This window comes from Xylocopa sonorina, chromosome 4, assembly GCF_050948175.1.
Source record: "Xylocopa sonorina isolate GNS202 chromosome 4, iyXylSono1_principal, whole genome shotgun sequence".
In the NCBI taxonomy this organism is placed as follows: Eukaryota; Metazoa; Arthropoda; class Insecta; order Hymenoptera; family Apidae; genus Xylocopa; species Xylocopa sonorina.
This window is the reverse complement of record NC_135196.1, coordinates 3,912,661-3,929,179: the sequence shown is the minus strand read 5'-3', so window position 1 is coordinate 3,929,179 and position 16,519 is coordinate 3,912,661. Positions and strand designations below refer to the sequence as shown.

General features: G+C 38.8%; 1 protein-coding gene across 2 annotated transcripts in view; it reads right to left on the bottom strand.

Annotated features, from left to right (window-relative positions):
- LOC143423260 (semaphorin-1A) overlaps nt 1-16,519 on the bottom strand; it is a 493,840-nt gene that overhangs the window by 40,584 nt on the left and 436,737 nt on the right. For both annotated transcript variants that reach the window (XM_076894462.1, XM_076894463.1), the window contains exon 7: nt 1,458-1,562. In XM_076894462.1, coding sequence (XP_076750577.1) covers nt 1,458-1,562 — 105 coding nt within the window. The remainder of the gene's footprint in view (nt 1-1,457; nt 1,563-16,519) is intronic.

Genomic DNA, 16,519 nt, shown 5'->3' with positions numbered 1-16,519 from the left:
CACGCGAATTACAGGGGGTAATTTATGTAAAGCTTCTTACGCCGTTCAAGCATCGTTTATTATATATTAGCCATGATTATAATAAACACGATACAAGAAAAATCTGTGCAAAATCGTGCATCATACCTTTTTTCTAATAGCAATTAAATAGACTGCGATTATTTGAAATTATTTCTCACTGTGTACAGTGGTATATGTATTTTTTAGTAGATTATTGAAATTGGGGTTGTTTTTTATGTCTTTTAGTCTTGTTTTTGATTGATTCATAAAGTCTACCCTGGTGCCTTTGTAATATGATCTTACATATATGTATAGTATTCTTTGAACCATGCATATTCATTTCGTGACATTTTTCTCTAACTGTGCTGTGAACGAAGTTGTATACCGTATACTGAATAAGCTACATGGTTTGTAAATTTATAAGGAAGTACGTGTATCAATTAGAGAAACGGGTAGCCTTGAGAATAGGCCACTAATGTCACTTGAATGTGTGAAAAACTGCTACTCCACGTGGTATAGTTTGACCTTAGAAAATCTGAGCTAAAAGTCCGACTGTGTGAAAATTTCGTATGCATCTGAATTCAGAAACTACTACTTTCTGGCACATTTATGTAGATGACCATCGTTAGGGACGTATTCAAGTCTTGAAAGTCTAGCGAAACGGCAAAATTCTCATCGTTAGTTCCTGTATCAGGAGCTATTGCGTTTTAATTTTGGTTTTCATAATTAAAGAAAGTTGCTTGCATCGTACTGATATGGTAAATCCTATGTTACATTTTTTTTTTATTTAATCTTAAGTTTATAGTAATAAATGCATCGCATAAATAAAAAATGTTTTGTGCCTGTATATACATAAATATGAATTTATTTTATATCTTTAATTTTTAAACAAAAGATTTCAAGTCAACGTAACCATTTATGAATTGATTTAGCGATGTGATTTTATTTATTTTTTAAACAATATTAACGATGCACTATTAAGTATTTTTCAATGCTTGGGATTGTGGACGCAAATGACGACTGTAGACGTCCGAAAATTTTTAGGAAAATTTGTTAGAAAAAATAATAATTCCCAAGAATCAACTAATTAAAAAAATTTGCTTTTGCCGTCTATCGTGGGATTCAGAGTGAGCGTCAAACTGTTGATCGATATCGACGATCAATTTCGCACAAATTAGTTCCAGAACCGGAAGTTACGTTCTCCAGTAGCAATTTTTACCCAAACAAGGATAGACTATTCGAATGAAAGATAATTCCAACTATCGTCCAATCTTCCCATTATTATGTACCCTTTGTTATAATAAAATATCGCAAAACCCTTTCGAAATGCAGGAAAATGGAATTTAGAAACGCGAGTAACCTCGAAACAAAATGGATCCATGTGCACCACCGTCACGTGACGCGATGCGGCGTCCAACGCGGGAATATTCTAACGTAATTAGCGTGACTTCCATTACCATTCAGTTGGTTCAGATCCGAGCGCTCGGTGCGGATCTTCTCTCTGTGAATCAGCGGCTCACCACCGGAGAAGTCGGCCACTGTCGCGGCGTACAGCTGTCCTTCTGAAACATGCATAAACGAGAGATGTCAGTCAAACCAGGTACCAACGTCCGCCATTTAATCGAGCGATATTATGCATATGCACAGTCGCATTTAGAACGAATGGAAACGAGTATACAAAGGAGTCTGTTAACCCTTTGCACACCGAATTATTTATCAAATTAGCTGCCTACTCTTTTCCATTTAAAGCAGTGCTCTGCAAAACCTTTTTTCTTCCAGGGTACACCAACGTTGTTACGGTAATTTCGTGGTACACCACAAGTATAATATAAGCTTGTAAATACATAAATTACAATTACAATCCATTTTTAACCAATTGGTACTTGTTGTTTAGTTGTCAGTGAGGGCTTTGCATGTCCTCAACGAACACTGATCTTCGTACTTAAATGCTAACCAAAAGAAATTAAAATACTGACCATTTCAATTGTTGCTGTTTCTTATTTTGCATATAATTTCGACTCAGAGAAATTACAATACATATTGGTAAAAAATTAGAGGAGTATTTGACTCAGAGAAATTTCTAACGAACGTGGTGGTTCAAAATATAATTATTATCGAAAAAATCACTCCAGATACGCAACTGCCAAGTACTGATCTCACGTGAAATTTACTTCAAAGGACAGTTCCTCAATTACTGCTTAACAACTCTTCTTTACTAATTATATTAAACATAGCTTTCAAACTTTGTTACAATTTATATTTATACAACTTATATTTGTTTTTTTTTATGTAACAATGTCGAGTAGCACTCGACAGAAGAGTGCAAAGGGTTAAAGACACCACCGTGTACGTCTTTGACGCTCGGTTCGGATCGCAATGGGAATCGTTCGCGGAATGCGTCAGCGTGCTTGCGCCTGCGGCTAATCACCGCGCATTGTCGCGTCGTCCCGGTTAATACCTGTAACGAGAGACTCCCACGGGGACTATAGTCGCGCTGACTTCGAGCCTGGCAATTAAAGAGTACTAAATTTCACCTGGGACCCGAGCGCACTCGTCCCTACCGTTCATTTTCGCCACGGAGATTATAGACGCGAGCGACGCTTGTCAGCGTACAAGATGACGCGATCCAGGATGACATCCCGTGACAGTCAATGCAAATTGCGTGAGCCGCTGTGCAAGGTGACAACGGTTTCAACGGTGTGAATTTGGGGCCTTGGTGTCATTTGAATTTAGGGTTGCGCGTGCACGCAGCCATTTCCATAAATTAAAACAGTAGAGCTTGTCGAAATAAATATTTGAATGAGTAGCGGGGAATGTTTAGTTCGAACGAAAAGCTACTAGCTTTTATTGTACTCGCGTAAGTTTGTCGAGTACTTTATTTTGCATACACGATGTTCCAGGAATCAGCAGACAAATTTAAGGGATGATTTTTTAAGTCATTCTAACGAACTTTTATCTTTGTCAAAGTTTTTGTATTATTACTGGAAATAAATTGTATCAAAAAATGGCATCGATAATCACGGGAGTAGTGTGAAGAAAGAATTAATTTGTAACAATTTGTCCTGAATACTTTCAATTTTTTAATCTACGCCACATTGACGATCGTCCGCGTAAATAGCCAGGGACACGTTCCACTTTTAAAATTCCCATTTCCACGCAATCGTGATAAACGATAGGGAATTTTTCAACGTCGCTGAATCGGCGAGTGTCGAGCTATCTTTGATAATTGTTCAATGTCCATTAACACCGGGTAAACGATAACGAGTAGTCAGCAGTCACGATGTTACGGAATTTATTGGGCGCGGCTTAATTAAACGCGCCTTGAAAGGCGTTTCAATTAACCGGCCGGCAGGTGATTCCATCAGGAATCGTCGATTGCGGGCGGACTGGTTGCGAGCGTAATCCAAGTAAGTAGGTACACAAATTTTCGCCATCGCCGCAGTCGCCGGGGCATTAAACCGAAGAAAAGCCGGGAAGCAGAGCCTTTGTGCCAGCGAGTGCTAACTAGATTGGCCTCGGCTGCAAAGGCTTCTTCTCCCGCAAAACTGCGAACTTGATTGGCTTTGTTATCGTTCATGTACAGTAGAAACTTGGCTAATGGCGTGATACCCGCCGCGGATCAAACGCGACTGAAGCTGAGTGGCAAAAACAACTGGGTAATACCGTGATTCAAGTATATCTGTCAAGTGAACACGCAGGGAAACGAAACTACCGTTCAGTGGTAATTAAAGACTGTACGATATTCAGCGTTGAGAAAAACATTTCAATCTAGAGAACTGTCAAGGGAAGCACTCTTGCAAAAGTTGGTAATTAAATAATTAGGTATTCTCTTAGTTAAGTCTATCAGTTGTTCTTTAACCCATTCGCTGCCAACGGTCGAGTATACTCGTCTTTGGCAGGGTGTTAGGCGTTGCCAAGATGAGTATACTCGTCTTACTTTCAATATATTATAATATACTGACTTTTGAATGAAAAAATGTTGCTTTCCCATTGCCAACGACGAGTATACTCGTCTTTGATTTTATGCATGCAAATGATTATGTATGATAATATATGTACTTCTACCAAGAAATGACAGAACTTTGGTAAATAATACCACTCCAAATATAAATGGCAATGGAAATAGCTTCATATAATCTGAGCTTGGCAGTGAATGGGTTAAAGATATTCAATAACGTTTAATTACCTATCTACATCATTAAGAATCTCCTCTCATACAACAGTTTCCCCCATTTTCATATCGATAGAGTATACCTAATCCTCCGTCCCTTACAACACCCACCCCTGAACCTACTACCCACGTAAATATCCTTCACCGCGTCGCACACTTACCAAAGCAAACACACAGAGAAATCTCCACGGAGATCACCATCAGAAGGACTAACCAGAAAGGATACAAGTGCAGCTTCCCTCCCAGCAGACACGGTAGGATCAAGAGATTCGACAAGGTCGACGAATCCACTTGAAAGGGTCTGGCGCGAGGCTCCGTTCGCCGGCTCGACAACAACCTCTCACTCCCCAGCGAACGCACACGTTGCTGACCAATTTCGCCGTCCTGTCACGGAAACCGCGACCGCGGGATCCCGCAAGAATCCGCGCGCGCGTGCACAACCAGCGAGAGGGGCTGCGAACGATCCGGGAGTACATTTCCCCCTTGATACTACCGCGACGCAAGGAGATCCTCCAAGGCCGTGCACGCCCTCCACGGCCGCGCGGGCCTTCCATATTTCACGTTCAAAAAGCACGATGGGATTTGAGGGTGGCCAACGTATGCGCGCGATAAGTGTATATAGGAGCCGGCTGGTCATATATAACCGGGCAAAGTAGACGTTAGACTTAAGGGATGAACGTGCTCGTTGCAGGCTACAAATCTACGCTGAGCCCTGCAACGCCGAAGCCCGCGAATACTGTACCGCCGCGTTGTCGTCCTGGTAATACCCGCCGGCTGGAGGAAGGTTTCTACTACGTGCCGGCTTCTTTGTGCCCCGTCGCTGGCGTTATTAGCTGCCGAGTGGCGTCCTTCCGCCTGGGACCAGTCGCGTCCGTTCGCCAAGCAGGCAGACGCGTCCGTTCCGCAGGAACCAGTCCGTGTTGATCATTTCGATCGCGTGTTTTGGGGTATGTAAAGACAGTTTTTCTTTTTTATGTTCGTCCACTTTGCGGTGATTATGTGTACCGTCAAATTTATCGTTCTGGGTATTCGATAGCTACCGATTAACATCAACTATTTGGTTCAAGTTTTTTAACTTATATTTTACTTCTAAGTTACAATATATACAGGTATCTTGGGGTTAAATTGATGCGTGAGTTGAACTGCGTTGTGGGATGTGTTCCGTCCTCGAAACATATGGTCGAAAGCAAGTTTATGCTACGGTCGCATATAATTAGTTATTTTTGAAGAGTCCCACTTTCTGTTTATTACTTTTTCTGATTAACTTCTTAACCGGGATTAAGGCGTTAAAAGGTTGCTAGAAAACTTAGTTCACCTCTTAATGCTTTTCTTCAATAGCTATTGACGTATCATAAACCCAAAAATCCTAATCACGGGTCCCGTTAGGTCAAATAGCCTCGAATAGGTTACCCTAACGGTTGTGTTCTGTGGCCCTACCCCTAGCGGAAGGTAGCGACCACCACCATCTCGGAATCAAGCTGCTCGCGGATTGGCTGACTGCTGAACTTCGAACCTGTATATAAGTGTACATTTTGTGAAATAAACCAGTCAAAATCCTACCAGCAAAAAGTCGTCCGAGATATTCTATCGGAGCAAGTAAGCGAGGAGATATTAAGGACGCAACAGGATGAATGATACTGAGGGCGAAAATTTGTTTGATTATATAGAGTCGATGGGAGTCGTTGGGGGTGGTTGGACTGGTGAAAGTGGAAGTTGTGGATCGGTGATTGGGAAGGTTCTTGGTGTGAGGGTGTGTCGAGATGATGGGTTGGATGGACGGAAAAGTAAACTGAGAAAAAGCGAGAACATGCTAAAAAACGCGGGAAGGTGCAGAAACAGGAGAGGTAAAGGCGAGTGAGAGTCCGTCGAAAATCTGTTGAAGATGTCCATGTAGTCGCAGTCTGGTTGAGTGATCTCAAGGGTTGTGGAAAGTGAGGAGACTTACGACACGGTGCATGCTATTGAGATAAGTTAAAGCCAGGAATTGCGAAGTGTACGTAAAGTCACGTACCATCTGAATTTGGCACCCAGATGGCAAATAAAATTAAAGACCCTTCTCAAAAATAGCAGTCATTCCGACCGTGGCATAAATCTCGTAATGAAATATGGGGTGAGCCTTGAATTCTATGGTTTTCGAAAACCGAACAGTATGCAGGGTAGTTGTGCAATGATTGGTGGTGCTGTTTTTGTATGTGGGAAAACAAGGATATGGGCGATGACACGATGTGGTGTCGTATTATCGTCCATAAAGTGAAAATGAGGGACATTATTTGGGTTATGCGATAAGGTGACGATGAGGAATTCATGACTAATTGGAAGATAAGGTGGATGCCATTTGTTTCCTTCTGTTTTTGTTAATGAATCCTTTCTTTATAGGAATTGGGTATTTATGTAGTCTCATCGTTTTTTATCGCTTGTAGACGTTTCTGTTGGTGTCACCAATTTGATAGAAGTATTTCGATTTATCAGAGTCCATGACATTTACTTTAATTGTATAGCTTGTTCAAAGGAAGAGCAATAAAATTGACAAATCGATTTGTAAATTCGTTTCCTTTTCTTTTTTTGAGGAAACAGAGTTCCAAACAAATTCATGGGATGTCATTGTATAGTATATGATATTTCTTCTGATAATAAGAAGAAAAAAATAGCTCTTTGAATGGAAATTAATTAAAAGTTCTAATCGTTTCGGTTGAATATAGTTTGCAATCTGTTCGAGCGAGAAGCGAGAGTGAGATTTTAGTTAATGTTATCTTGTTAACGAGGTCGAGGTTTCGTGTCTCAGAGGGACACGCCTCGATTGCAAATTTATGCATGTTCGTGCTTGACACGCCCGATACGCTGGCTGTCTACAGTACTTTCGTTATAGTTGTTGAAGTAGTGGATTTATATTGTCCCAGCCTATCTCGGATGGTGTGTGTTATGCTGTTGGTGTTTTGCAGTTCATAGCGATGAATGAACAATGTGTGTTTACGTCAACATTCCTGATCACTCGATCGTTCATTAAGCCTTTCAATCAAAAGAATACTGTTATTCTTGCTAACAAATTGTTAACAAGTTTAGCAATTTGTTTATATTGTACGCTTTGTTATTAATATTTCTAACTCAAATATTCTTGTTAAAAATTATGAAAATTTTTCAATGTAACGAATCTATTTTTCTTCGATTTCAAAATAACAAATATTTATAAATAGAATTCAAATAAATAGAAATTGTAAGTAATTAAGTATATGAATTACAAATATTGAAAACAAATGCAAGCTTTGTACGACTCTGATCGTACACGATGTGACGTACAAAACGTATCCGCAACATTATCAGAACGACTGGCATTAACGCAGACATGTTAAGGTTCTGCTAATTAATACGTCCTTCCTCTTCATTGAATCTGTTCAAAGATTATTTCAAATTAATTGGACGGCTCGATATTGGAGAAACTCGTGCGGTAGGCGTTTAAAACCGCCTTGCACACATACGAGCTTTTGTCTGCAATCAAATCCACTTCCACGGAATCAATGCCAACTCTTACTTTACAATGGAAAGCTCTCGATTCGATAGGCGGCTACTTCAATCAATTAGAAGCGTTAAAGAGCCCAGACGTTCTTTATATTAAAATTATTAACACGACACGTGTATCGTTATCCGTTATGAAGGATCAGGTCTATCGCGTGTAAACGCCAAGTTAATTAACCACTTCTTTCATTTGACAACCGAGTCGTGTATCGAAAGTTAATTGGACCGGTCGCGGGTGTAGGGCTGTAAAAATATTTATTGTTAATTAATTTGAGATCTCCTTTTATACGCCAAGCTCGACCGCTCTGTGAAAATAGTAATTTTTATGGGATTTATTTCGTTTCACTTAGCGTTCAATTCCTTCGGTTTAATCTGCACATTTTAGAATTAATTTTAGCAGTGTTATTTTTATATTTTATATAAATGCACATACACAGGGACACGATAGAAATAATATCTATCTTTTTATTTAGGTATCACGTGATTTATTATATTTTTCAATAATATTTGCAAATTATTTTAGCAAATTTCAAACTATTTAATTGACACTAATAATTATTTAATATCGAAGGTAGTGTTCGAGCAAAGTTGAATTTTTTCACTTAAACTCAATCGAAACTTAGTAGAAGAAACACTCGGATAATTAAAAGAAACACGATTCCGAGTAAAATTCATACAATATATCGCTGAGAACGTAACAACGAGCTCCAATTACGAGCACAAGCGAACCATATGCGTTTCTACGTCCACAAATTTATCTTCGTTCTATTTTAGTATGAAACAGCTATTACACAGCGTGCTAGTATTAACCTCCATTAACTAATAAAATCACTGCCCCGGTCAAAATTGATATTTATTCTCGTTTCTGTTGTAATCGTGCAAATAATTACGCGTACGCGTAAAGAGATGCCGCGTGTACCCGGCAAATTGCTCGGGATCAATACGCGTTAATTCCAAATCGACAAGAAGCTTCGTGACTAATCTTCGCGGTGGATATATCCCGAAATTATATACTGCTGTTGGTCGTATAATAACGCGTAATGAAAATGCAACAGCAGGATCGGGCGCAGTTACTCGTTGTGAATGCAGCCAGCGTGCTCGATGCAGTTGATTTTCGATTCGATGCAGGGGGCCATCGACGTCATGGCGCCCAGGAATATATGGAAAAAATGTCATAATTATTATTCGCGATATACCTCTATTTTACATTAATTTACATTTACATTATATATCGTCCTCGATGTACACCAATTTTTTGTTTCGCGGATCGTGCATTTGTTCGTGTTTTAATTGTTGTTTAATTGGAAGAATAATTGAATTCTCTGTAGCTCGAAGATAGAATCGTGCGGTTTTTTTTTCGAATTTTATTGAGTTATTTGGATTTGTCGCGAAGAATTGATGGAGAGATAGACAGCATTTTCAGAGTTGACTATTTGAAGAGTTACATTACCTGCATTTAAACTAAGCGACTCTTAAACTGCTTGGGTTTGAGTGACTTGAATTTAAATGCTACAACTTTTTCAGAGACGCTAACGCATATGTGTACATATATAATTTCTTACGAAAAGAAATTAATACAACAAATTGATTCGATAATTAAAACTGACTATATTTTACACAGTTGTTATTTTATTTAGCAAATATTAGCAATGATATTCGAATTTAAAGATATTAAACATACACACGCGTGTTAGTGTTCCTGAACAAGTTACTTAATTCGTGAACGAAGTTTTATTGATAAAAACTCGAAAGTCTAGTTCACACTTCCTACCTGAATTATTAAATTTCATTTTCTTACAAAATTAAGCTCTTTATGAATAAATATTTTTATTCGCATATTTCTTCTTTACTTTTATACGTAAAATCGGCATTTACCACCTGTTCTTCCATATTTCAAGTATCCTTTGCAGTAGTTTCACTCATATAATTCATAGCAATAACAGTATATTCCAAAACTGACGTTTACGCGAGCTTTTAATGGTCCCAGTGTCTTCGGTTAATATTTAAAGTTCGCGGCTCGAAACGGCAAGTATCAGACATAATTTACAAACTTCACAAATTATCAGAATCGCGAGACGGATACTAAACTGGGTTAAGGTTCACCGCTCGAACCAAGTTAATACAAAATTAAATCGCCAGCCCTTTGTTCGTCTGGACGTAAAAAAAAAAAAAAAGTTGAACGAACATTCGTTGGAAAAAGGCGACCGCGATTCCATTGTGGCTGGAAGTTCAACTTTTAATTACCGACCGTTCATTTCTCAGACGATGCTGGAATAAAACCGTTCGAACGTTTGCCACGGATAAAAGGGTGCACGTGGTAAAAAAGCAGACTGATAATTGTTTAAAGAGATGTTAAACAGCGAGTGAAAAAAAGAACCAGTAGAAGGCAAGACTGCTGGCAGCAAAATTGAGATTACACGTTCGTCGTGTTCGTTTTTGTTAACAGAAGTTTCAAGCTAACTTTCCAATAAGTATTTCAGGGGTTTCAAATGGCTTCTTTTTGTTGGAGATTCACGAGACAAGTCAATAACAAATTGCGTACGGTATGTTTGTGCCTTTTACAGACGCGGGAACATCGATTGATTCGACGTGCAACTGACGTCCCTTTGTTCCCCGCATTTTTTGTTTAAACATCGAGAAAACTTCCGATCGAGATAACATTTTCATTAGGATTCGATGTACAATGGACGGAACGTTTTTTAGACGGACTCGTGCACGTTGCTGTTTGATGGAATGTCTGAGAGAGAATTGTTTCCTTTGCCGCCATACAGTGATATGAACGAACGAAGATAGTTCTATTTAAATAACAGAATGATAACAGATTCTATCAAGATCCTTGAATGGTTTCATTCTGTTTGCAATCAATTTTAATTACAACGACGGTCTTTTCATTTATTATATAGAGACATTCATGTTCCAAACATGTTTGAGAATTATTTTTACACACATTAATCTTTGCAACTGCGAGAACCAATTTTGAATTCTCAGTGAACAATTCAATGCGAAATAAAATTAAACAAAAATCGTGGAATCATCTACGAAAGCTTAAGAAACAAAAGCAGTATCGACAGCAGAGAATTGATTTGTTCAAAAATGTTTGTTCTCAACAGGAAACGATTTCCTCGACGACCCAATTTTTTCAAACGACTCGTTATACCTTATACCGATTTCGATTCGTCCGTAGAGTTGCTCAACTACCTAAACACCGTAGACCAAGACTAATTCGCATAATCAACGTCCTGTTGTAGAAATGCACGCGAGACCTCTCGACTATCGAGGAAACCGACCACGCGATTATTATCCTTAATCGCGCAAGTTGAAAAGTTACGATTATTCGTCGAATTTCCACAATTCCGTTTCGAAGACCACGGGGAACACTAGTCCACGGTTCAATAACGTGCACGGCCGCGTTATTTGTGTCACTATTATTAGAACGGTATGTGGACATTGCACTTGGACCAACCGTAACAGTGCCAGCCATGTTGATTCGGCTTTGTTCACGTCTAACGAACAAGGTCTGGACGGCTTTATTCCTCTATAGAAATTTAACGCTTGCGTATTAACTCAGCCCAGCCGCAATACTGCGACGGAATGACTTAACGCGATAAACATCGCCTCGGTTTCGTTGTTTTCCCGGCCCAGTCTTCGGATCGGATCGAATGTGGCGCCGTCATTTGGAGAACGGAAGCCTCGCATGTTTATTTTACGAAATTAGATTTAGCTGGTTGTCTTATTGGCGAGGATGTCGCGTTGCCAGAGACGATCTGAATAACATCGCGATATCAATTGTTTTCGACTGTCGTTGCAAACTGGAACGAATGAACGTAACTGTCAGCCATGTTGTTTTGAGTATCGAGATCGTCTGGAAGTTTATTATCCTGTTCTTTTGCAGAGCTGATAAATCTTGAAGAATTGCTTGTGAGTAATAGCTAGTGGAGATATAAAATAAGGAATGGCATGAACAGAGAGATAAAGAATTAGAAACAGGAAGCAGAAGTGGAGAATCGTGGTACCAGTTATGTAGTTGTACAATCTTGTAATATTTCAAGAAATCTTTCATATTTCTCAATTCTATTTTGATGAACGTTTAATCTATAATTTATCCCGTAATTTAAAGTCTAAAATTCTATGTACACGCAAAAATTTTCTTTCTAAGCGTTACTTTCTCAAAAGAAGGGGATGAGGCAACACATTTCTCCAAGTACTTTGAAGTGGCTCGTTATTGCAGTAATTTTCAGAATAATTTCTCTGCTCCATAGTGAAAGTTACGATTAGATTACTATAGTTAGATATCTAATTTCTCTGAAGTGCAGCATAGTACCCATTTCGTCATTTATGAATTCTATGCAGTTTCGACGTCTTAACTGGAGGTCTTCGCCGGATCCGGCAGATTTACAAGGCTCACCCTTAAACGGGCGATGCGCCGTTGGATCCGTAATACCTAAGACAAGGTTTCCTATCTGTTCTAGCCGGTGTTAGGCGTATCCGATACCGGTATTACGCATATTACACATGTCGCCACTATTCAGGAACCATGGCGACGCGACGACGTCGCTGCTGGTTAAGGGTGATAGTAATTGTGGCGAATATTACGGCCACGTCTATATTAACCCCTGCACCACTTCTGTCTTCTGATAAAATACGGAAAGATTATAATTACTATATGTGTAAAGCAAATACAAAATTTGAAAGCATTGGTATTTTTTCTACGTCCACCCTGGTTATTAGATAGTGGTAGAATCTTTGTTTCGTAAATGAACGAAATTAGATAAATTTTGTAATATTTCACACGCATCGCGAAAGAAATATTTATAGTCGATAATCGCAAAAGATTGTCAGTCGTTTGAAGAAATTGAATGGCACAAATGAATCGCACCCTAGTTATTAGAAAGTGGTGGAATTTTTGTTTCATAAATTGAGGAAATTAGGTAAATTTTTTAATGTTTCGCACGCATCGTGGAAGAAATACTTCTAGTCGATAATCACGAAAGATTGTCAGTCGTTTGAAGAAACTGAATGGCACAAATGAATCGCACCCTAATTATTAGATAGTGGTAGAATATTTGTTTCGTAAATTAACGAAATTAGGTAAATTTTTTAATGTTTCACATGCATCACAGAAAAAATATTTATAATCGATAATCGCGAAAAATTGTTAGTCCTTTGAAGGAATTGGATGGGAAAAATGAATCGCAAGTAGTTAACGGGTTTATTATTCCGTACTACCTCGCGACGAGATACTTCATGCAAGATGAGAGGATGAAGTTTCGAAATTTTCTAATAGGATTTAGGATTCTCGTGAATTGAACGCGAGCTACTGAAACTGTGCCGTAAGAAGGTTAATATGAAAACGATATGGTTACAGACTTTTAGACTTTGGTAAACGAACTTTCATTGTAAATAAAACGTAAATCGTAGCGTGGTACGTTGCTACGCAAATATTTGCGCAAAAGTGAACAAAAATTGGAAGAGAAGCTTGTTGTGTTATACAGGGGAGTCTACTGTACTTTATTTTCATAGTGTACTTTCCGGATAAGTGAAAAATCGATGCGAGAACTGTATGAAGTGTGTGCATATGGAAGATGTGCGAAAATTAATTTGTTAAATAGTTTTTCGATATTCTTATCCTCAATATATGCCTTAAAAATGAACAATTTTCAAAAAGAGTCATCATCTTTCAAGATCAAGGGCACGCTGAGGGCGTACTGGAAGGGTTGGTGCTCATTTCCACTAGATTTTCAACTATTAATATTAAATATACAAATATTAAAAATTAAAGAACTCTAACCAATTAGAGTGTAGACCAAAAAATCATATCTTCACAAAAGAACATCCAAAAGCATTATTATCATATACACATCGCAAAATAAGCGCGAATGAAAATAAAATATAATCTCGAGTTCTTTAAATGTTGTTGACTGTCAACTGTTCGTCGAATAATTGAAACGGTGAATTTTACGCGCGAGTCTTCAAATAAGACGATTAAAATGTATTAAAGCGTGTAAATTGGAAATTCGGTGACAGGACGAGCAACATCAGGTTGGCAATAATCATGACACATTTTGTCCGGAATATATAGACTCCTTATGGTATTATCGTTGGTGCGTATATGCCGTGCAGACGTCATAAATAGTCATTATTCAAGGTACGTATTCATACGTCGAGCTCATTGCTTGTTCTAATGAACGAGAGTGCCGACATGCGCCGCGTGAGATTTTGAGGATTCACCGAAATCGTATTAGAATGATAAATCTCCACCCCGCCCTGGCGCGCTCTAATAAAACGTTCGCTGGAGATATTAATAACGCGTTACACTTTCAAGAGCAAGCTCTTTAATTAAAGGTAATTGTACTTGTTATTAGGTTGCGGACGTTTTGGCAAAATTACGCTCTTCTAACGTGAATTTATTCCACCCTCTGACTATTACAATGAGCATCGTTTCGTTTTGGATATTTGATGCATTTTTATGCATTTCTTTTTCTATTCATTAGTATCATTGAAGAATCTAAAGTTAATTTTTGAAAATCGAATTGGAGTGCGTGAAAAGAAAAATGACATTCTGAAAGATATTAAAAATATTGTAGCTTTATGATAGTAAATTGCTTCAATATAAATAAATTATTTTGAAAAATTAGTTCGTGAATTTTTATGCATTTATGGAAAATTTATGGACGAAATCAGAAAACTTGGAGGATGGAACATATATTTGTGAAACTTTCACCCTTTAATTATTGGTTCATCGTTAGTTATTGGTTTACAAAATACATTCTTCCTCCTATCAATTCTATTTACTTTTAATAATTATTACGACTTAGTCGTAAGCGTAGAGCTTCGATAAAATAATCGATAAACAGTGAGAGTACGCGCAAGTAATTCGATAAATGAGATAGAACCGCGATATTTCACATGGAACGCAACGCGCGGGAGAGCGTCCATAAAATAGAAGGGGGTGGGTGTATAGCATCGAAGAATCGCAAATACTTTAATAAACCAAAGGATCCAGCTATTTTAAAGTGGACTTCGTGTTCACTGAAAATGCGCGATCACCTCCCGGAAACGGATACGCTCGTTGCGGGGCCATTCTGCATTCTGACGTGGCATATACGTGAACAAAATATGCTTCCGCTTTTTCTAACTGTAACACGTTTCCTGTGGATATATTTTCACCGTGAATTCGAAGCGTAACGTTACGTCTGGACAAATCTTTATTAGCTCGCGCGAAAAATCGCCGTTCTTACACGTGGTTGAAACAAACAAGCAAGTATAACTTACACCCTATTCTCGCGAGTACAACGATCAATCAAATAAAACTTATGTTCACTATTTACCATTCATCGATGAGAATCATTCAACTGCGTTCAACGAAACAATCTTCACACTTCTCTCGTTTCCAATCCCTTTTCCATTCAACTTCTTCTGTCATTTCCTAACGTTTAGTTTAACGTTGGTGTGTTTGAAAAATTAACTTTAATAAAGAATGATCCTCAACGACTTGTATTTCTTATAAGTTACATTTTGGTAACTGTTGGGGAGTGCAGTAATTAATGACACTTTCGACAAGGTTTTGGTACATGTGTCGTATTTTTTTTACTAACTCTTCTATCGATGACGAGATCTTATGAAGATTCGCTGGTGGGTATATTCTTTAGCTAGGACATGCGGATTCGTCAGTGGACATTCTACGAAATTTGATGAGGGAAGCGGCTGTCGAAGATTATTGGTTAATGCAAATTCTGATAAGGTAACCGCCCCAAACCATGGGTCACCCGCAGATATCGAGACTTACCCTCGGGTGATGTACCCTTGGATTCCGCGTGTCTTAATCTTGACCGTAGCAAGCAATAAACGCAAAAAGCGCCTCGACCTGCTCAAGTAAACGACGAAGACCTTTAGTAGGTATGTGTAGTAAAGAATAATTAACTCGATTTGGAAAGTAGTAGCTTTTTGAATATTATTCCTGCTCTAGACAGCTGCTTGCCAAATGTGGCTATATTTGAATAATCGCCAAAGGACAGATCGACAGTTGCTGTTTTATGAATTAGCGGACCTGGCTGAATCTCTCTTTTTAGGCTATGTTTCAACAAATAAAATTTAATGGGTCTTAACATCTTCCGTGCGTCCGCAAGAACTTATCAACCCCCGCGTCTCGCGTCGAATTCCGCTCTCCTCGAGATACAAAAGCTCGAAGACCCGTTTCGTTATCGCGAACCTCGTCAGGTGAACGCAGGAGAAGCTGGGCGATTTAACGCGCTCGTAACCGGATTCGTTATAAAATTAGCAATTTTCGGGCGGGCGTGCAGTAAAAAAGATGGATGCGAGTTGTTGCCACGTGGTGGACGGTAAATCCGCGTCTATGAAATATGGATAACCAATCTCGCGCCCGGCGAAAGGTGCTCGCTTGTTAGATTTTATACTTTGCTGTCACCGGTTACGACGTATGGATGTACCACGTACGTATAGCCCACGTGCAGACGTGCGTACTCTGTTGCACGTTGATCGCATTGACCACGAGCGGCCTGCAGCCACCGTGGAATTCCTTTCGACACGAGATGAAACGAGATTCCGAGATGATAAGCCTAGCTCGAGTCGGACGAGTCGTTTCAAAGCGAATTAGTTCAAGTTAAGGTAAATGAAATTTTTCCGTTCATTCTTGCAAATAAATGTTAAGCGATGCGAACTCCAGGGACTAACAAACCTAATACTTGCTTTACTTTAAAAAATATTCGTATTAAAAAAGAAACAAATTCTATATTATGCAAATCAACGATTTCTCCTTAAAACTGTTCGTAATTCAAGATCTCCGAATGAATGTTTTCTGGCTATCGAGATTGGACAAGG